Raw genomic sequence first — 21,193 nt, forward strand, 5'->3', positions numbered from 1 at the left:
AAGTGAGGGGGGCGGTAAGAAATGAGCCATTCCCAAGTGCCCCAGGGGAGAGGTGGCTTCCCTGGGATGCAATGGAGCCAGGCTGGTGGGCTGGGGGGCCTGATTGCAAGTCCTGAGTTCTTTTGCTCCCAAAGCACCTGGGAGGGGACTGGGAGGGAAGCTGCCGCCATCCAGCAGCCCAGCCTGTTTCCTACCACTCCTAACGTGGAATCAGACTCAGGCAAAGGACGTGCAAGCTAACCCCTGCGTGGTGGTGCCAGCCTGAGAGAAAGATGGTGTGTGCCACTGAGTCTGGGCACAGCAAGGCAAAGGTTCCCGGACTTAAGCACAGTCGATGGGGCACATGGGCCCTCAACGAAGCTTAGTTCCTTACTGTTTCCATTATTTCCCCTTTTCCTCCCGGGAGCAGCGGTATTCCAGGTATCATCTCTTGCAAGGATTAGGCCAGGGCCCCATTTAAAAAAAAAAAAAAAAAAAAAGGTGGTGGATGGGCCTGGGCTGGAGCTCTGGCTTTCGGGGTACCCACCTGCTTCCTTGGGATCCTGACTGGAAGAGGAGGCTCCGGATGTCAGGGCCCAGGCTGGCGGGGGTGCATGGGTCCAGCACGTAGTGGCTGCCCTGCTTCCGATGGACCATCTTGTCCAGCCGCGGACAGAGAGGGATGCAGGGCACCTGCGCGTAGGGGCTCTGCAGGTTGGCAGCTGGCAAGGGAGGAGGAAGCAGGCCGACCCAGCTGAAGTCCCAGCTTGGCCGCATCCTGAGCTGGGTGGGTTTGGGCAAATTGCTTAACCTCTCTGAGCCTCTGTGTAAGCTGGAGGTGAGTACCCACCTCACAGAGCAGACTAAAGGGATAACACACCGCGCACAGTGTAAGGGCTAATAACAGCTCACACAAGAGCACATGTCTTTGTGATGGGTCCTGGCAGTCGGGTAGGCACGCTAGAGAGACTAGAAAGCTCCTAGCCCATGACTTGGCACACAGTCGGAGTCTGATCAGTGACACTTGCTTTTATGGGGAGGCAACCTTGCCCAGTGAAAAGAGAACAGGTTTTAGAGTCAGACCTGGCTATACAGTGCCTTTTCTTTTCTTTTTTTTTTATATATTTTATTTATTCATTGGACGGACAGAGATCACAAGTAGGCAGAGAAGCAGGCAGAGAGAGGAGGAAGCAGGCTCCCTGCTGAGCAGAGAGCCCGATGCGGGGCTCGATCCCAGGACCCTGGGATCATGACCTGAGCTGAAGGCAGAGGATTTAACCCACTGAGCCACCCAGGTGCCCCTACAGTGCCTTTTCTAAAACATGTTAGCTGTGGGGCCCTGGGCCTTGGCCTTAAACTTGCTCAGTTCCACTGTTCTCACCTGTAACATCGAGTGAATACATGATCATGAGCATTAAATTCTAGCCCATCTACAAAGGGCCTAGCACCTGGAGTGACCCCAGCGGGTGTTCAGTAAATGGTGAGCTGGGATTGCTAATTACCCTTCCTGCTCGGTGGAGGCTCTTGGGACCAACATGTGCTCAGGGCTAAGCCCTGGGGAAGAATGCAGAAGACCCTCATCAGAGGGCTAGAGGTGGGATACCGTGATTCTCAGACCACTGGCTGATGCGCACAGTTATATGCCCGAAGTGGGAAACCATGTCTCTCAGCTCCTGGGTCTGGCTGTGGGGGCCCAGGGAAAGAGGAGAGCAGAGTGTTCACAGTGCCCAAGGCCCTCACCATAGTTCTGCTGCTTCAGCCGGCTCAGGATCCTGAGAACCCTTCGTTCTGGGACTTCCAAGTCTGCCTGCTGGGGATTGTAGGGAAGCTTCTTCCGGGACCGCAGCCGGCCTATGGCTGTCTCCATCTCTCGGGCCTTACAGGTGCCCTCCTTCAGCTTCTTCTGGTAATAGCTGGGGAGGCAGTGCCCACCCAGCTCAGCCTGGCTGTGTTTAATTTACCCCTCCTACCCCCCTCACTCTTTCTGAGCTCCTGTTCTGTCTGGCCAGCTCTGGGACAGGGACACCAGCCCAGGAGTTAGGGGACCTGAGTTTTGGTCCCAACTCTGTCATTAACTCCCTGTCACTGCCTTGCTTTGGGCTCCAGTCACCCGGACCCTCCATCTGCAAGTCACATGACTTCGGGCTTCAGGTCCGTCCCCTGTCCCCCTACCCCCCTGCCCAAAAAGGGATCAAACAGGTAACAAAACCTGTCTGAGCACTCAGCAACGTGGCCGGTGGAAAGAGCCTGGTCACTGTCACCTCTGCTTTCTGCCACTGATATTTTTACCTACACATACACATGCTCTGTAAGACAGCTGTGTGATTAACCTGCTCCTGAGTTTGAGTTATTTTCTAGACTTACTGCTGCTTATCTGCCCACTAGACTGTGGCTCTACACATGCATTCAGCAGATACCGAGTGGCTGTTTTCCTCAGGCCAGCGCACGTCTAGGTGCTTGGGGAAGCAGTGCAGGAGATCTCCACAGAAGGTCCCTGCCTCCTGGCATCCCAGCCCCCCTCTCTCTCTGGCCACCACAGCAGTGACCACTGCACATGGACTTTGAGCAGCTTTGCACAGGGACAGTCAGAGGTGGCCTCACCTCAGGAGTCTGGAAGCTTCTTTGATGCTCCGGAAGTGCAGGGGAATGAAACTGCCATGGGGGCCACCTTTGACCAAAGGAGCTAGCAGCTGAGGTACATGGGTTTCTCTTTCTTCTCCTGACAGAATTCTGAACCACTATCCATAATCTCCTCAGAAGATCCTGTGGGTGGCTGACTCAACACATGCTTGTATTGGTTCCTCCTCTGGTCCCATTCCTTCTCTCACTCCTCCCTGGAATCCCTTTCTAAACTGACCACCTAGGCAAGCACCTAGTAGGAAGGACTGTGAACAAATAAATACAGTACCTGGTTGGTGGTAGTGGGTGTAATGAGTAAAAGCTGGACAGTGGGTAGTGATGAGGGACGATTTTGCTCACAGGAGCCAGCAGGATCTCAGAGGTGGTGATATTTGAGCAGAATGAGGGGAGGGAGCAAGTCAAATGGATATCTCTGGAGGAAGAGTCTTTCAAGTGGAGGGAATGGCATGTGGAAAGGCCAGGAAGTGGGTGAGAGCTCAGTGAGCTCTAGGAATGGCAAGGAGGCCAGGAGAGGCTAGGGCCTGGTATGTGAGGAAGAGTGGGAGATGTGGGCATCGAGAAGGCAGAGACAGACCACCCAGGGCTTTGAGGCAGTGGTGAGGGGTGGGCATGCTACTCTTGGTGCTGGGAAACACTTAAGGCTTACGTTGCTGGTTCTGCTGTGGTCTCTGCCTATCTCTGGGGCCTGGAATTTGGGGTTTTGATGAGCTTCACACATAGAACACAGAAAATGAATATCAGAGCCCTTACATGGAAGTTGGATCTAGACCCCTGTGTAAAACTAGGCCCTGAAAAGGTAGCATGTGGAGTAAAAATGATGACTTAGAAAATAACTTCACCCCACAGGGGCCAAAGGGACAAGAGCAAAATGTATGCAACTTTCTCAGTCACAATTTTAAAGGAAATTGCTTGTTTCCACTTCCTCTCTCCCTTTCCCACGGGCTTGAATTCAGATGTGTTGCTGGTAAATTAGCTTAGGTTTGATCTAGGAAATGGTGGGAAAATAAGTTAGAAACAATAAGTTGTGTGCTGGGCAGCCTTGTCTTCCTGCCTGCTTCTTCTGGAGTGTCAATATAAGAGAGAAATAAACTATCTTGTTTCAACTGTAGTGCATCAGGGTCTGTTCCTGAACTAATACACCAATATAGAATTCTATACCCAGCTAAACTACTCAGTGCGACTATAAATAAACTCTTTTGCAGACACATAAAATCTCAAAAATTTTGTATCCCATGCATTCTTTCTCAAGAAGCTGCCGGGGGGACATAGTCTTCTAAAATGAGGGCATACACAAAACAGAAAAGATATACATAGAGAAAACAGGAGATCAACACAGGAGATGCAAAGGTAGTGGAAGCTGGTAAAGGGGAATCCCACATTGGCAGTTGCCATAAAGGACAAGTTTAGATTAGATCACTACAGTGTAGAAGACAGAATAGGGCTGCTGTTATTGCACCGGTGATTGAGTCACTTCCCATGTAACCCAAAAAAGCTGTCAGGGTAACATGCGCCTGTTATTTTTTAACTAAACCAAACAAACCAAGAAGGATTAAGCAAACCAAGAGTAAGGCATGTACTCTAACAGAGAATCCTAAAGAGGAAAGGAAGAAAGAATTCCTATGATGACAGCAGATCCCCAAGATAACAACTCTGCAACAGGCTTACAAAATTAATCCAAGGGGCGCTGGGGTGGCTCAGTGGGTTGAGCCTCTGCCTTTGGCTCAGGTCATGATCTCAGGGTCCTGGGATCGAGCCCCACATTGGGCTCTCTGTTCAGCAGGGAGCCTGCTTCCCCTTCTCTCTCTGCCTGCCTCTCTGCCTACTTGTGATCTCTCTCTCTCTCTCTCTGTCAAATAAATAAAGTAATTTTCTAAAAAGAAATTAATCCAAAAATAAGAATAATGAAATTATTTAGAACATGCCTTCAAGAAAAAGAAACTCTAAGAAGGTGGCACAGGAATTATTAATGGGTACAAAGAAAAAAAAAAAAAACTAAGGCAATCATCAACTTCAGGAGTTAGACAAGGAAAGGGGCATCTGGGTGGCTCAGTTGTTAAGTGTCTGACTTCAGCTCAGGTGATGATCCCAGGGTCCTCAGATGCAGCCCCCCATCCAGTTCCCTGCTCAGCAGGGTGCCTGCTTCTCCCTCTCTCACTCCCCCTGCTTGTGTTCCCTCTCTTGCTGTCTCAGTGTCTTGCTATCAAATAAATAAACAATCTTAAAAAAAAAAAAAAAGGAAAGGAAGTCATAGTATAATAAAATACTCAGCTGTTAAAAATTGCATAACCATAATAATGGACCCCCCCCCAGAATTTAGTAAAAAATGATAATATATTAAAACAGGTAGAGGGGAGCTTAGAGGATAGTTGTATCAGACAGCTAAACCCATACCATAATTGGAAGTCAATAGATACATTTAAAAAAAAAAAATCACTAACCAAAATATTGTAGTACATGCATGTTATTTCAAAATGAGAAGAGAGTCAAAAGTATTTGTCTTGGGAAGGGAGACTTCAGGGAATGGGGTACTACAAGTGTTTATTACTAACCTTTTTGCACTACTTGGTTTTTCCATTGTTCTTAACTTTTTTTTTTTTTTTTAAAGATTTTACTTAAGAGAGAGAGAGACAGTGAGAGAGGGAACACAAGCAGGGGAAGTGGGAGTGGAAGAAGCAGGCCTCCCACCAAGTAGGGAGCCCGAAGCAGGGCCGAATCCCAGGACCCTGGGATCATCACCTGAGCTGAAGTCGGACACATGGTCCACTGGACTATTTGTGGTTTTTTTTGTTGTTTTTTGGGTTTTTTTAAACAATGTATACATTACTTTAAATTTTTAAGAATTAACTGAAAGGATAAAGTTATGTCAGTTGAATACTAACCAAAGGATTTCGGTATAACCATATTATATTTAAAAAACTAGGTCTTAGGGCAAAAAGCATTACTAAAGACACAAATGATTACCATATAATGATAAAATGTTCAGTTTGTCAGGAAACAAAATTCTAAACATGAAATAGAAGGCAAAATCTGATAAAACTACAAGGAGAAGTAGATAATTTTATCACAGAAGTGATAATGGATACTGAGCTTTGCCAATGTAGCATCAAGAAATCCATATACTATATGGGGATGAATGGATGTGGCTGCATTTTGATAAAAGTTTAACTGTAAAAACAGAGCAAGCTAGGGTGCCTGGGTGGCTCAGTCGTTGAGTGCCTGCCTTTGGCTCAAGTCATGATCCCAGGGTCCTGGGATGGAGCCCAGGCATCGGGCTTCTTGCTCAGTGGGAAGCCTGCTTTCCCTCTCCTACTCTTCCTGCTTGTGTTCCCTCTCTTACCGTCTCTCTCTGTCAAATAAACAAATAAAATCTTAAAAAAAAAAACCCACAAAAACAGTGTTGCCTGCAGCCCATAACTTGCTGACTTCTGTCTACCGTAGGCCTTACCTAAAACTAAAATCCGTAGGAGAAACAGAGTTTGGAAGTTGAGTCTACCAAGTTAGAGGGTTTAGGTAACACCTGGGCCTTTCACAAATATGCCTGAACAAAATAAAAAACCAAGACTACATAAACTGGCAAGGAACTGCCCACAGGAACAAAAAATGCTCATCAAAGGAAGAGTCCCGCTTCCAAACAAAACAATCCAGTCTCTAATGCATATCATCTAAAATGTCCAGGACACAATAAAAAATTACCAGACATGACAGGGTGCCTGGATGGCTCGTCGGTTAAGCGTCTGACTCTTGGTTTCAGCTCAGGTCTTGATCTCAGAGTCCTGAGACTCTGACCCTTGGCTCAGGTTATGATCTCATGGTCCTGGGACGGAGCCCCACGTCAGGTTCCCTGCTCAGCAGGAAGTCTGCTTCTCTCTCTTCCTCTGCCCCTCCTCCCATTCATGTGCTCTCTCTCAAATAAATAAAATCTTTTTTTTTTTAAGTTTTATTTATTTATTTGACAGAGATCACAAGTAGTTAAAGAGGCAGGCAGAGAGAGAGGGAGAAGGAAGCAGGCTCCCCGCTGAGCTGAGAGCCCGATGTGGGACTCGATCCCAGGACCCTGAGATCACATGACCTGAGCTGAAGGCAGCGGCTTAACCCACTGAGCCACCCAGGCGCCCTAAATAAAATCTTTTTTAAAAGGTATTAAAAAGGGGGGCGCCTGGGTGGCTTAGCGGGTTAAAGCCTCTGTCTTCAGATCAGGTCGTGTTCCCAGGGTCCTGGGATTGAGTCCTACATCAGGCTCTCTGCTCAGCAGGGAGCCTGCTTCCCTTCCTCTCTCTCTGTCTGCCTCTCTGCCTACCTGTGATCTCTGTCTGTCAAATAAATAGATAAAATCTTTTTTAAAAAGTTTTAAAAAGGTATTAAAATATATATTCAAATAATTGAGGGAAAATCTGATCTTAATGAATAGAGAAACAAACTACAAACATGAAACAAATGGAAATTCTAGAACCAAAAGGTACAATAACTGAAGTGAAAAAGTCTGAACAGTCTTTGTAGCAGACTGGAGAATTAGTAAACTTGAAGACAGATCAGTAGAAATCATCCAATCTGAAGAACAGTGGATTAAAAAATTGAAGACAAATGAACAGAATTCTGTTTCTGGCCATAATGAAGGACCTGGTACTGAACTTGTCCTCCTGCTATAAATAAATATATGAAACTTGTGAGATATTGAACAATAGGCAGCATAAGACTATAGTCCCTGAGGGGAGAAACCAATGAGGTGAGCTGACCGGTTCTCCAGAGAACTTTGCCTGGAGGTACAGGAAGTGGCACCCAGGCAGAACCGTCCTAGACCCACTGAGGTAAGGGGACAGACAGTGTAGCTGGTGAACATGGAGGCGACAGGGATTAGTGTATCAGGATATCAAAGAGATAGGAGTCATGTAATGAAAGTTGCAGAAATACACATGGGGTTTTCTTCAGTTTTTGGTCGCATACTAAGTAGTACACACATAGTGTGAAATTTCACGAAGCCAGACAAAGAACAAAAAACAAGTAATTACCAGGGTTAACCTAGGGCTGAGAGACACATGACGTTCCAACAGAGCAGAAGCTCTTTGTTGAACACCTGAAGAATTAATAGAGCTCTTAAATGAGTCCTCTTTCAGTAGTTGGGACTGAGTCCTAGAGGAGAGACTACACTGGATCTTCCCTAACAAAGCTTTATTTTTATTTTATTAAAAGATTTTATTTATTTATTTCACAGAGAGATCACAAGTAGGCAGAGAGGCAGGTAGAGAGAATGGGGGAAGCAGGCTCCCTGCTGAGCAGAGAGCCCAATGTGGGGCTCTATCCCAGGACCCTGAGATCATGACCTGAGCTAAAGTCAGAGGCTTAACCCACTGAGCCACCTTGGTGGCCCCCTAACAAAGCTTTAAAACCTTGAAAGAGGGATACCCCCCTGGCAGAGTTGGTACAGCATGTGGCACTTGATCTCAGGGTCATGAATATAATAAGCCCCATGTTGGGAGTAGAGTTTAATAAAATAAAATAACATAACCTTGAAAGAAAGATTATCAGTGACATAACATAACGTAACATTAATGTGACGTAAACACCTGCCCTCTAGTTCAACACTTTAAGGAATAAAATCCAGACACTCAGTAAAGTGCCACAATGTCCAGCATCCAATCAAAAACTAACAGACACGAGAAGCAGGAAAGTACCAATAAAAAAAGGAAAATCAGAAAAAAAAAAGAAAAATCAGTTTACAGAAACAGACCCAGAAATGACAAAGATGGCAGAATTAGCAGAAAAGGACCTTAATTGAGGTATTATAAATATGCCCAAGGATTTGAAGGAAATATGAACAAGAGGAAAGAAAACTATGAAATAGAACTGAATTAAATATTTAAATATGAAAAATGCAACAGCTGAAATGAAAAATTCACTGGATACACTTAAGAGGAGATTAGACACAGCAAAAGAAAATACCAGCAGGGGCGCCTGGGTGGGTCAGTGGGTTAGGGCTCTGCCTTCGGCTCAGGTCATGATCCCAGGGTCCTGGGGATAGAGCCCTACATCGAGCTCCCTGCTGGGTGGGATCCCAGGACCACCTGAGCTATAGGCAGACACTTACTTGACTGAGCCACCCAAGCACCCCAGGAAGAAACATTCTTATCTCAAGAGATGTGGAGCCTTGGCTGAGAGAACTCTGTAATAAACCTCCTTAAAATAACTCTTATCTTCCCTTAGTCTGCCCATATAGTTTCACTACTATTCCACATTCACTACTCTCTGTTCAACCTAGGATAGAAACACTTAGGCCGAGTCATTTCTTTGGGTCTTCTTTTTCTTGTGAGGGTGCCCAGGTATGTGTAAATAAGATTCATATGCTTTTCTCCTCTTCATCTATCTTTTTTTTTTTTTTAAGTTTTCTTTGCTTATTTAAATGATCTCTACACCCAATGTGGGACTTGAACTAACAACTCTGAGATCAAGAATTGCATGGTCTACTGACGGAGCCAGCCAGGCAGGCATCCCTCCTATTCGTCTATCATATGTCTGTTCCAGTTGGAAATTCTGAGAGAGTAACAGACAGTTTTTCCTTTCCTGGACATCAAATGACATTTTTATTTGAACAAAGGAGAAACCATGGTTATTCAGCCTTTGGTTTTCAGTGGATATTTCTCTAAAAGTAGACGAAGTTAGCCTGTCATTTCAAGGAGAACAACTGACAGCATTTTTTGCCTCTGATCAAATTAAAGCTTTCAGGAAAAAGTTAGACTTTTGGGAAACTTAAACCCATCAACATGGGCATATACATGTCTTTATACAAAATACTTTATAGCAGTGAAAATGAATGAACTATAGCCACACACAACACTTCTAATACTTAAAGACTTTCCTGATACTAGTGGTGATATTAATTATAATATCATAGTATATCTATACTAATTAATATAGTGTCATAGTATATATATACTAGCTATATATAGTGTATATAGATATAAATATACATATACTAATTAAAATGAAATGTGCTAACACCTGGGAGATATGCAGTATTTTCCAAATGACGAGTGCACGTTACCAAAACATTCGTGGGAGAAGGGCCATTTAAACTACAAGATAGGGGCGCACCTGGGTGGCTCAGTGGGTTAAAGCTTCTGCCTTCTGCTCAGGTCATGATCCCAGGGTCCTGGGATCAAGCCCTGCATTGGGCTCCCTGCTCAAGTGGGGAGCCTGCTTCACCCTCTCTCTCTGCCTGCCTCTCGGCCTACTTGTGATCTCTGTCTGTCAAATAAATAAATACAATCTTTAAAAAAAATAAACTACAAGATAGACCAATAGACTCTTCCATTTAAGAGTACAAGCGCTTCTAGCTGGCTCAGTTCGTAGACTGTGAGGCTCTTGAGTTTGAGCCCCATGCTGGATGTAGAGAGTGCTTAAATAAATAAACTTTAAAAAATAAATAAAGGAGTACAGGGGTACCTGGCTGGCACAGTCAGTAGAGCGTCCGACTCTTGGGTTCATCTCACGTCATGATCTCAGGGTCATGACATCAAGCCCCGTGTCCAGCTCTCCGCTCAGCATGGGAGTCTGCTTGGGATTCTTTCCCCCTTCCTCTCCCTCCCCTCTGCTCCTCCCCCTGCTCTCTCTTTTTCTCTAAAAAGAAAGAAAATTTTTTTTAAGATTTTTTTTTTTTAATTTGACACAGAGAGACGCAGTGAGAGAGGGAGCACAAGCAGAGGGAGTTGGAGAAGCAGGCTTCCCGCCGATCCAGAAGCCCAATGTGGGGCTTGTTCCCAGAATCCTGGGATCATGACCTGAGCTGAAGGTGGATGCTTAACCAACTGAGCCACCCAGGTACCCAGAAAGAAATTTTTTTTTTTAAAGATTTTTATTTATTCATTTGACAGACAGAGATCACAAGTAGGCAGAGAGGCAGGCAGAGAGAGAGAGTGGAGGAAGCAGGCTCCCTGCGCAAAGAACCCAATGGGGGGCTCAATCCCAGGACCCTGAGATCATGACCTGAGCCGAAGGTAGAGGCTTAACCCACTGAGCCACCCAGGTGCCTACATAAAATCTTTTTTTAAAAAAATGAGTGTAGGGGCGCCTGGGTGGCTCAGCGGGTTGGGCCACTGCCTTCGGCTCGGATCATGATCCCAGGGTCTTGGGATCGAGCCCCACGTCGGGCTCTCTGCTCAACGGGGAGCCTGCTTCCCCTTCTCTCTCTGCCTGCCTCTCTGCCTACTTGTGATCTCTGTCAAATAAATAAATAAAATCTTAAAAAAAAATGAGTGTAAAGGGATGTTGGCCTAAAAGTATAAAAACTACGCTCTTTAGAATCTTTTGCCCATGTGTCCCAGGAGACATATACAAGAATATTCACACTGTTTCTACACAGTTGAAAACTGAACATAACCCTGATGGCTATCAGCAGAATTAATAAGTATACTGTGATATAGTCACACATAATAGTATGTAGCAGTTGGGATACCTGAGTGGCTCAGTCAGTTAAGCATCTGCCTTTGGCTTAGGACATGATCCCAGGGTGCTGGGATAGAGACCCACATCGGGCTCCCTGCTCAGCGGGGAGCCTGCTTCTCCCTCTCCCCCTGCCTGCCGTTCTTCCTGGTTGTGCTTGCTCCCTCTCTCTGTCAAAAAAAATAAAATTTTTTAAAAAATAGTATGTAGCAGTGAGAACAATAAATGATTTTTTTTCAGAATTTATTTATTTGACAGACCAAGATCACAAGTAGGCAGAGAGGCAGGCAGAGATAGAGGAGGGAGGAAGCAGGCTCCCCACTGAGCAGAGAGCCCAATGCAGGGCTCAATCCCTGGACCCTGAGACCATGATCTGAGCCAAAGGCAGAGGCTTTAACCCACTGAGCCACCCAGGTGCCCCAAGAACAATAAATGATTGATAATTACTCACAAGGATGTGAATGAATCATAAAAACATAAGGTTGAGGAGAAAAAACAAGTAACAAAAGACTTAACACAGTATGAGTCCATTCATAGAAAGTTTATGAAAAGTGGGGTGCCTGGGTGGTTCAGTGGGGTAAGCCTCTGCCTTCAGCTCAGGTCATGATCCCAGGGTCCTGGGATTGAGCCCCGCATCGGGCTCTCTGCCCAGCGGGGAGCCTGCTTCCCCCGCCCCCTGCCTGCCTCTCTACCTACTGTGTTCTCTGTCTGTCAAATAAATAAAATCTTTTTAAACAAATAAAGTTTATGAAAAGGTGAACAATAAAGTACTCAGGAATACAAATGAAGGTGAGTAAAGACCAGAGCGCCACTCCATATCTACCAGGAGGAAGACCGACAATACCAAATTTGCACAAGATGTGGAGCAACTGGAATTCTCCTACGAATGGTGGGATTGTAAAATGGTGCAACCACTTGGAAAAAGGTCTGATGAGTTCTCAGAAGTAAAATACACCTACCCACAATTCCCTTCTGCATATTCACCCAAAGAAGCCAAAGTATGTGTCCACAGAAGGACTTGCACAAAAATATTAACGGCAGCTTTGCTCACGATAACCCCAACCGAGAAACATGGAGAGACCCGTCAGAATGGACGAACCAACTGTGGTAGATTTATGAGTGGGACATTGGTCAGCAGTAGAAACGGGTCAACCCTGACGCCCACAACGACACGGACAAGTCTCAGAAGCCTTGTGCTGAGTTCGAGAAGCTGACCCTAGGGCTGCATACTGTATGTTTCCATTGATGTGAAGTTGCCAAAAAAGCGAAGTCAATCTGGGATGGAAAACAAACTGGAAGAGTGATTGCAGGGGTGGGTTCGGAGACCCACTGGGAAGGATGGTGAGGGCATCTTCGGGAGTGATGGCAAAGTTGTGTATGACTTGAGAGGGGTTCGGGTTGCCCGGGTGTGAGAAGTGGCTGAGATTCACGGACTGATGATTTGTGTGTTTCACTGAATGTAAATGATACCTCCGATAACAAAAAAGAAGAAAAAAGCTCTAAACAAATGTCAATCTTTAGTTATTGATATGTATGCTGAAGTATTTAGAAGGAAATGACTATCAATTATTGTGAAATGAATAAAAAACTGATATGGATGTTTGAAAAAAGGTTAGGTAGACACAAGATTAAAACAAGCATGGCGGATTGGCAATGGCTAGAATCTGGTTGGTGAATATATAAACATTCACTGTGAAATTCTCTCAACTTTGCTGTGTATTTGAAATTTTCAGTAAGCAAAGGGAAAAACAAGTAGTGAAAGTTTAAAAAAGAAAGCAAGGGAATAATGGTTAGTTCTTATCTGGGGAGATGTGATTGGGGTAGGGCACACAGGGCTTCAAGATTATTGGAAATGATCTATTTTTATTTATTTATTTATTTTTAAAGATTTTATTTATGTATTTAACAGACAGAGATCACAAGTAGGCAGAGAGAGAAGAGGAAACAGGCTCCCCGCTGAGCAGAGAGCCCGATGCGGGGCTCGATCCCAGGACCCTGGGATCATGACCGGAGCTGAAGGCAGAGGCTTTAACCCCCTAAGCCACCCAGGCGCCAGCGCCCCGGAAATGATCTAGTTTTAAACTGGGGAAATGGACACATGGGAATTTTATTGTTTCTAAAATTATACATTAATGCTCCTTGCTCAGTGGGGAGCCTGCTTCTCCCTCTGCCTGCCTCTCCGCCTTCTTGTGTTCTTTCTCTGACAAATACATAATTTAAAAAAAATTAAATTAAAAATTAAATTATACATTTATATTCTTTAGAGTTATATATACTTAGAGTGATTTACAGATGCTGGGAGGAAAAAAGACCCTTTGTCTTTGGGGTTCCTGAGCTTGTGTTGCTGGAACAACTTGCTGTCATTCCTCTACCTCTGGGCCCATGTGGACAAGGCCTGGTCTCAGTGGCAGAGACAGTCCTCTGTGTGATACACAGAGACCAGCTGGGCTGTTCTGCCATCACAGTTTGCTTTTAGCCTTGGAATGTTGAAGTTCCTTTTGTGCGTAGCCATTCCTTCCTTAGTTGAACCAGTAACCACCACCTCCACCCAGCCCAGTCTGGAAACATGGGGAGGCTTTCATCTCCAGCGTTCTCTGGCTCCAGGCAGTCTCTATCACATACCCGTTCTGAGATTGTCCTCTGGGTACTGCAAGAAAGTATTCCTCTTGCTGTTGAATTGGTTCAGCTAGGCGGGTGTGAGTATAGGGCTGCCAGTTGCCATCCTTCCCACTGAGGGAGAGGGAGAAGCAGACTCCTCACTGAGCAGAGAGCACAACACAAGGCCTGATCCCAGGACCCTGAGATCATGACCTGTGCTGAAGGCAGAGGCTTAACCCACTGAGCCACCCAGGCACCCTGACCTAGTTGAGCTTGAAACCATGGTACAGAGATGGGTAGGAGAGATAAAACCTTAAGAGTATCATCTGATCTCCTGGATCCAGCCATTCCTGAGGCCATGATCCATTATATGAGCCAATACATTCCCCTTTTGCTTAGGCCAATTTTATTTGGGTGCCTTTCACTTGCAACTAAGAGTCCTAACTATCAAAATTCTTCAGCTGCCACAATACTAGGTGCCATTTCTGTGTCTGTCACCCTCCACCCACAACCACCGGCCGCACTCACTTGGTGATCTCTTCTAAGGCCGCCTCCGGTAAGGCCAGCATCTCCACCAGCAGGGACAGGATCTCAAAGAGCAGAGTGTGGGGGTTTGGGGGAGCCATGTCCGTCAGGGCATTCTGCTCTGGGGACATGGGAAGATGTCTGCTGTTACCATTCCGTAGTTCTGGAGGCCAACTGGTCCCACCAGCCACCAGGCCCCTCCCCGAGCTCTGACTCCTCTGGGCTCACCCCTGCTCACCCACAGAGCAGAAGAAGCGCCTGGTGTCTGTCATCACAGCCAAGAAGTCCTTGAAGCCTACGTGACCATCTCCTGTGGAGGCCAGGGGTATAACAGTGGGCAAGGGCCTGCCAGAGTGGGCGCAGGCACTGCACCCCGGGCATGTTAGCATGTACTCGATGGGTTTGATTATAAAACACAAAGAAGACACATATTCAGTGCAGCAAGTGCGGTGCACACAGCAAAGTAGAAGGTGAAAATTAGGGGTGCCTGGGTTGGAAGCTTCTAGAACTGAGGGCAGCAGTCTGAGTTCCCATCCCTGGTCCACCACTTACTATCCGTGTGACCTTGGCAAAGCCCCCAACCCCTCTAAGCCTTAGCTTTCTTACCTAGAGAGTGGAGATAACCATAATACTTATCTCATGGGAGAACAAATGAAGCAATGTGATTAGAACAGAGCCGTGGGTATTATACAAGCTCAGTAAATGTCAGCAACTGTCATTATTACCATGTGCTAGTCACTGCATGAGAATTAGGTACCCGCAAGATTCCCACCTCGGCCTTCAAGGCCCTGTAGGACCTGCCTATTACCTGTCTCCAGTCTCACCTGGTGCCAAGGGCCCCCAGCATGAACCTGTTCTTCCACTGGGGCCACGTTCCCTGTTCCGGGCCTTTGCACATGCTGCTTCCTCTTCCTGGAATCTTCTCTACTGCCCTCTAACTCTTTAGTAAACATCCTACACGTGCTTCTTCTTGATCATCCCTTCCCCAAGAGAAGTCAGACCGGACCGCGTCAACTGCCTCACTACACATTCTCATAAAACCCTGTGTTTCAACCACACACTTGTAAGATCTGGAATTTAATGGAGATGCCAAAAGGGTCTGTTTTGTTCTGTACTGTGTCCTCAGGGCTTAAGACAGGTAGTTTTGGGGGGGCACCTGGCTGGCTCAGTCCAGAGGAACATGTGACTTTTGATCTCAGAGTTTTGAATTTGAGCCCCACATTTGGGGTAGAGATTCCTTAAATAAATAAAACTTAAAAAAAAAAAAAGACAGACAAGTCTTAGCAGATGTTTCCTGAGCTACTAGACAAATGAATAAATGGTCTCTAATCCTGAAAACCACCCCCTGGAGATGCCTAATACTCTTATCCCCACGTCACAGATGGGGCCTGAGGCATAGAGAAAAAGGAAGCTTTTGCCAAGAGTCACATAGGGGCAGAGCTAAGGTGGTTCCTGGCTTGTGTGTGTGGATTCGCCCCCATGTGGTGATGGAGGAAGCAGAGCCCGACGGGTAGTGGCCAGGAGCCCAGGCCCCTTATAGCTCCACGGCTCCTCACGCCCTGCATCTAGCCAAGCAAACCACGTGGGATTCCCCTCGCCCTGTATCCTCCTCCCTTTGTCTCGTTTATTTCTGTCACGGGGGATGCCCTTTTTTCTTCCCTCCCTGCCTAACCGCTATTTAATCTTTCACGATTTGGCTCGGTCATCACCTCCTCCAGGAAGTCTTCCTTCCTGATCCCTCCCTCTAAGCCACCTGAAGTGCTGCTTCCTTTGGTGACTCTTCTGTGTCCCTGTCTCTGTGAGCACCTCGAGGGCAGGGCTCATGGGCCTTACCCGTCTCTTTATTCTCAGTGCCCAGATCAGGAAGGCGCACACAGTGCGTACTTATAAATACTTCCTGGATGACGAACACTAGCAGCTCAATGTCTTATAAATATGTTCTGTGCACCAGGCATTGGGCTCAATGCTCTGCCTGGATTATCTCACTTGCTTTCCAGCAGCCTGCTGAGATGGATGCTATCAGCCCCATTGTATGGAAACCGAGGCCTGGCCAACTTCACTGATTTGTCCAAGGTCACATAGCTGGTCAAATGAGTGACCCGGTCATGGGAGAAGGTCCCACGAAGCACACACACAGGCCTAAAAGGGAGGTATCTCAGATACCACCTACATCCTAGGGTCAGAAGATAGGTCATGGCCATCTCCAGGTGCCCAGAACCCGGTGCTGAGTAGGTACTCAGAGAGCATTAACTTTGGGGGCCCAGAGCGATGGGACCCCAGTGGAAAATAAAAATGCAGGATGGGGTCCCTCACTCAAAAATTTATGAAGAATTTCCGGACTGCAACAGCTGAGTATTAAACCTTGTGCAGGCCCCTTGAAGCGTGGAGGCCTGCAGGGCCAGAAAGGTCTCCCGTTGCTGGCCCTGCCTGGGACTCAGAGTGGCGCCTCCTGTCACTCACCATCGATGTCGGCGCTCCTCAGGGCGTCCTGTACCTGAGCCGGCGTGAGGGAGATGCCCACAAGCAGCAGGATGTTGCCAAGGTTCTGTGCGTTCACCTCGCCATGGCCATTGAAGATCTCAAAGTAACTGCGGAAGGCTGTGGTGGGGTGGCGGAGGTCACGGGAGGCGGGGACACGCCTTGTTCCCACCATTCAACGCCCCCACTTTCCAACCACCCTCCTGCCCAGCATCCTTCACCACCGTGGCTGGGTGGAGAGACAGGGGCAGCTTAAACAGCCATAGTGGAAGGCGCCATCCCACTAACGCACTCCACTCTCTATCCCAAGGTCAGGCCAACGTCTCAGCAGGTGTGCCAACACCTAAGCTCCTTAATGACCTTCACTCTGTGCCAGGAGCACAACCACCTTAGGGCATCCCTGCTATGTGCCAGGCACTGTGCTAGGCTCTTCATGGCCACGTTCTCATTAAAGTCTTACAATGGCCTCATAAGAGTGGGATGCTTGTTCCTTTTGTCCCAATGGGGAAACTGAGGCTTAAAGATTAAGTGACCAGGTGGATCTTTCTGACCCTTAGGTCTGTGCCTTTGACTTTGGTGCTCTATGGTCACTTATCCGCATGGACGTGCTTTCCAGGATAGCTTGGTACCAAAAGCTGCACCTGACTTCTCAGCCCGCAGCCAAATGTCGGCAGAATCAACAGACCGAGGGAGGGGGCTGGGTCTGCTGGGTGGCTTTAATAATAAGCTGGGTGGCTGCTTTGGCCTGAACTGCATCCCACTGAAACTCTTATGCTGAAGCCCTGACCCCCAGGACATTAGCATGGGACTGTATTTAGAGACAGGGCCTTTCTCTCTGCTCAGCAGGGAGCCTGCTTCCTCCTCTCTCTCTGTCTGCCTCCCTGCCTACTTGTGATCTCTGTCTGTCAAATAAATAAATAAAATATTTAAAAAAAAAGAGGTGGTTAAGTTAAAATGAGATAGTAGCATGGGCCCTATTCCAGTCCAACTGGCGTCCTTACAAGGAAATGCGGAAACACGAGAGACAGCAGGGATGTCTGTGCAAAGAGGAAAGGCCACGTGAGACCACATGAGGACACAGGAGGGTACACGTGGCCACCTGCAAGGCGAGGGGAGGGGCCGCAAAAAAAAACCCATTCTGCTGCCACCTTGATCTGAGATGTGCTTGGTTTGCGACCTCCTGAGCTCTGAGCAAAGAAATGCTCAGCCACCCCATGCTGCTGCTGTTACGGCAGCCCGAGCAAACCACACAACTGCCACGGGCAAGCCACCGTACTTCTCTGAGACTCGATTTTCTCATCTGTGAGATGGACAAAACGGTTCATCCTCCGAGAGCAGTTGTGTTAATTCAGTGTCTGGCACGTAAGAGACTCTGAAGTCTGACACACAGCACTGAGATGAGGACAGAGGGAGCACTAGGGAGCTCGGATTGGGGTGAGCGGTGACCCCCCAAGGGCAGGCATGCCAAAAAAAAAAAAAAAAAGGGTAAGACAAGAACAGCTCTTAAAAGCAGGCGTGGGCAAAATGCCCCATGGTTTGGACTATGAGAGCAGAGCAGCCAGAGAGGGCTGCGGGGCATGGCGGAAAGCCCGGGTCTCTAAGCCACGGCGGCACCTTGTCCGTGAACTCTGCTCAAGGACGCGGGGCAGAAGAGCCTTTTTGAAAATGGCTAGAGAGTTGTAATGCTGGAAGGAGCCAGCGCCCAGGAAGCGGTCATGGGGAGCTGGAAAGGGCATTCAGGGAAATCAGAAGGGGCCAGTGGAGAGGGTCAAAGATTTAGGGGAGGAGTCAAGGGTGGAGGGAGGACTGATCCCTGCTCTTCTGGGGCTGGGGCAGGGTGTAGCGGGGCTGCAGGAAACCCGTGGAGCTCACGGAGTCAGCACTCCCTCCTCCTCCCTCTCGTGGCCAGTGGAGTCGTGGGGCCCAGGGCCTCCCCCAGGTGGGTATTCAGAACTTTAAAACTTTTGGGAGGGGGTGGGATGTGGCAGGAAATGGGACTTGTCCAGGGCAACTGGTCTTGTTAAATGGTGAGGGATGGTCTAGGGCGGACGGGGGGCCCTGGAACTCTGCCTCCCATCCAAGCGGCCTCCAGAGGACCAGCAGAGTGGGCTTGGATGGAGGGAGGCAGAAATGCCTCCAAGCCTGAAGAACCTTGCTGGGTTTGATCTGTTTACTCAAGGAGGCAGTTCCGGAAGAGGACTGGACCCCAAGGAAGAGGGCCCAGCAGGGACTCAGACTCCCACGGCCAGCTGCCACCCCACACTGTCTCCCTAGGCAGGAAGTCTCCCCCGGGCCCAGAACACAGGGCTGCGGTGGGCCTCAGGTCAGCGGTGTGGTGTGGAGCACCCCATCCCCCCAGGACTGAGCCTTCTGCCACTGGAGGTGCTTCCCTGGGCAGGCCGGCCCTCACCTTCCTCTTGCCTCAGGGTGAGATGCTCCTCGAACCTTTCATCCCAGCTCTGGTACAGCTTGAGGAGGCCGCGCTCCTCCAGCTCCTGCCTACAGAGGACAGACCCCAGACACAGGGCACACATCCAGTCACCCTTGCCCGGGGCCACCCCCAGAAGCTAGAGGCGGGCAAGGGGGAAGGGTGGGGCAGAGGAGGGCATGGGAAGGACCCTGGGGGAGGCTTTGGGAGGTCAGGAGAGGCTCAGAGTGACCCTGGGGAGGAGGAGGCAGGAGTGAAGGGACATGAGGGGGGGGACACGCCTCCATGTCCCTTAGAGGGACTTAGATTAGAAAGAGAGAAGCTGGCAGAAATGGGGATGGGGGTGGGGGAGCAGAAGTGAGAAATGAAGAGGGGACACACGAGAGGGAACAGGTGCGGTGACGGGGACGAGAGTCTGGAAGAAAGATGCCAGGGACCCTGGGACCCCAGCTCTGACCTCGGGCGCTCTTTTTTGGGGGTGACTCCTACCGTGTCTTGGTGCTGCTCAGGCTCCTCTCTCCACTCGGGTGCAAGAGTTCTGCCCTTCTCCAGCCCACGTCCAGGGTGGGGGCTGGCAGGGCTGTGACCAGCCCTGAGGCCGGGACCGGGGATCCCACAGGGGCAGGGACAGGGACTGGCCCGGGGGCTGGCGACCGGGCCCAGGAAGGGGCCATCGCAGGGGCCGAGGCAGGGGTCTGAGGCAGGGTCAGAGGCAGGCTTGGGGCCGAGGAGGGCACGGGGGTCAGGGTCCTGGGGGACTTCCGGTTTGGCAGGGCCCGGGCCTTGGCAGCCCTCCGATGTGTGACCTCCTCCTCCTCCACCTCCAGCAAGCACTTCATGAAGCCTTGCCGAAGGCTCCCAAGGTTCTGGGGCCCCACAGCCACCGTGGGCTCCCGAGGCTGCTTCTGCACAGGGTCCAGATCCCTCCTCTCTCCAGTGCCCCTCACCTCCTGGGGACAGCACAGGAGAGGGAATCCAGCCAGACTGTCCCACAGAGCGTCTCCTGCCCTTCACTCTCCAGGGCAACCTCGCAGTGCTCTTCCTCTCTGGGCCCCTGGACGATGCCCTCCAAATCTCCTATGCACCCCACGAGGCTCCTCCCTGCACTTGACCTTGGCTCCCCTGCCTTCCAGCACTGTGAGCCTGGGGGGCTTGAGTAAGTCACTCCCTGCCCCACCTTTCATTTATTTCTGTGCCCGGGATCAGCACAGCCTCAGTGGTCTTGTCAGTAACCTGTTGTTTGCCGACCTGACTAGAAGGTAAGCTTCATGTGAGCAGGACCTTGTCTGCCTCCTTTATCCGTGACTACCCAGGGACGACACGTGGCAGGCACTTAATAAACGCCCACTCATTCATCCGACAAATCTAGCCATCTCCTGCTTCTGTCCCTCCTATGACAGGGACGGGTCTTTCCCAGCCTACCTCTAGCACGCACACCCCTGCCCAGCCCTTTGTCCCACATGAGAAGCAGCTCTTGTCCCTAAAGCACCAGCTCTATTTTGTCCATCAGCAGAAACATGCTATATTACTTTCCTTCCAACTAAAATCACCCATAGGGGCGCCTGGGTGGCTCAGTGGGTTAAAGCCTCTGCCTTCGGTTCAGGTCCTGATCCCAGGGTCCTGGAATCAAGCCCCTCTTCGGGCTCTCTACTCAGCAGGGAGCCTGCTTCCTTTCCTCTCTCTGCCTTCCTCTCTACCTACTTGTGATCTCTGCCAAATAAATAAATAAATAAATACCTTAAAAAAAAAAAATCTCCCCTGACAAATCCCATTAGCTACCAGCTACTAGCCCAGGGTTCTGCTCCTGTTTCCAAGCTCCAGAGTCTAAGGGCATCCTTTGCCCCTGCCCAAGATGCACACACGTGTGCATGCACACATGCAAACACACACACGTGTGCACACTCACACAGACACACAGGCTCACTCACACCTTCCCCAGTTGGATTCCAGATACCAGCCCAGTCCCTCCTCTGCCTCCTCCCTCCTCCTGATTCCCAGCAGGCGCCCTCCCCACCCCAACTCTGGCTCTACTTACCAGTGCAGGAACAGGCCCTGGTGTTGGTTGGGTCTCCATGGCCTTGACCCTAAACAAGGAAGAGACCCTGGGGTGGC

At 48.9% G+C, this 21,193-nt stretch overlaps 1 protein-coding gene across 7 annotated transcripts in view; it reads right to left on the reverse strand.

Moving 5' to 3' along the window:
- SPATA21 (spermatogenesis associated 21) overlaps nt 1-21,193 on the reverse strand; it is a 37,679-nt gene that overhangs the window by 1,437 nt on the left and 15,049 nt on the right. For 6 of the 7 annotated variants that reach the window (XM_082685525.1, XM_082685522.1, XM_082685524.1 and 3 more), the window contains 8 exons: nt 21,117-21,165; nt 19,571-20,031; nt 19,064-19,152; nt 16,636-16,773; nt 14,414-14,485; nt 14,179-14,296; nt 1,720-1,892; nt 5-701 (listed from right to left, as the gene is read on the reverse strand). In XM_082685525.1, the coding sequence (XP_082541651.1) occupies nt 457-701; nt 1,720-1,892; nt 14,179-14,296; nt 14,414-14,485; nt 16,636-16,773; nt 19,064-19,152; nt 19,571-20,031; nt 21,117-21,165 (1,345 nt within the window). In that variant the 3' untranslated portion in view covers nt 5-456. Of the gene's footprint in view, nt 1-4; nt 702-1,719; nt 1,893-14,178; nt 14,297-14,413; nt 14,486-16,635; nt 16,774-19,063; nt 19,153-19,570; nt 20,032-21,116; nt 21,166-21,193 lie in introns of those variants that run through there. The other variant, XM_082685527.1, reaches the window with a different exon arrangement.

The sequence above is a fragment of the Mustela nivalis genome, assembly GCF_964662115.1.
Source record: "Mustela nivalis genome assembly, chromosome: 10".
In the NCBI taxonomy this organism is placed as follows: Eukaryota; Metazoa; Chordata; class Mammalia; order Carnivora; family Mustelidae; genus Mustela; species Mustela nivalis.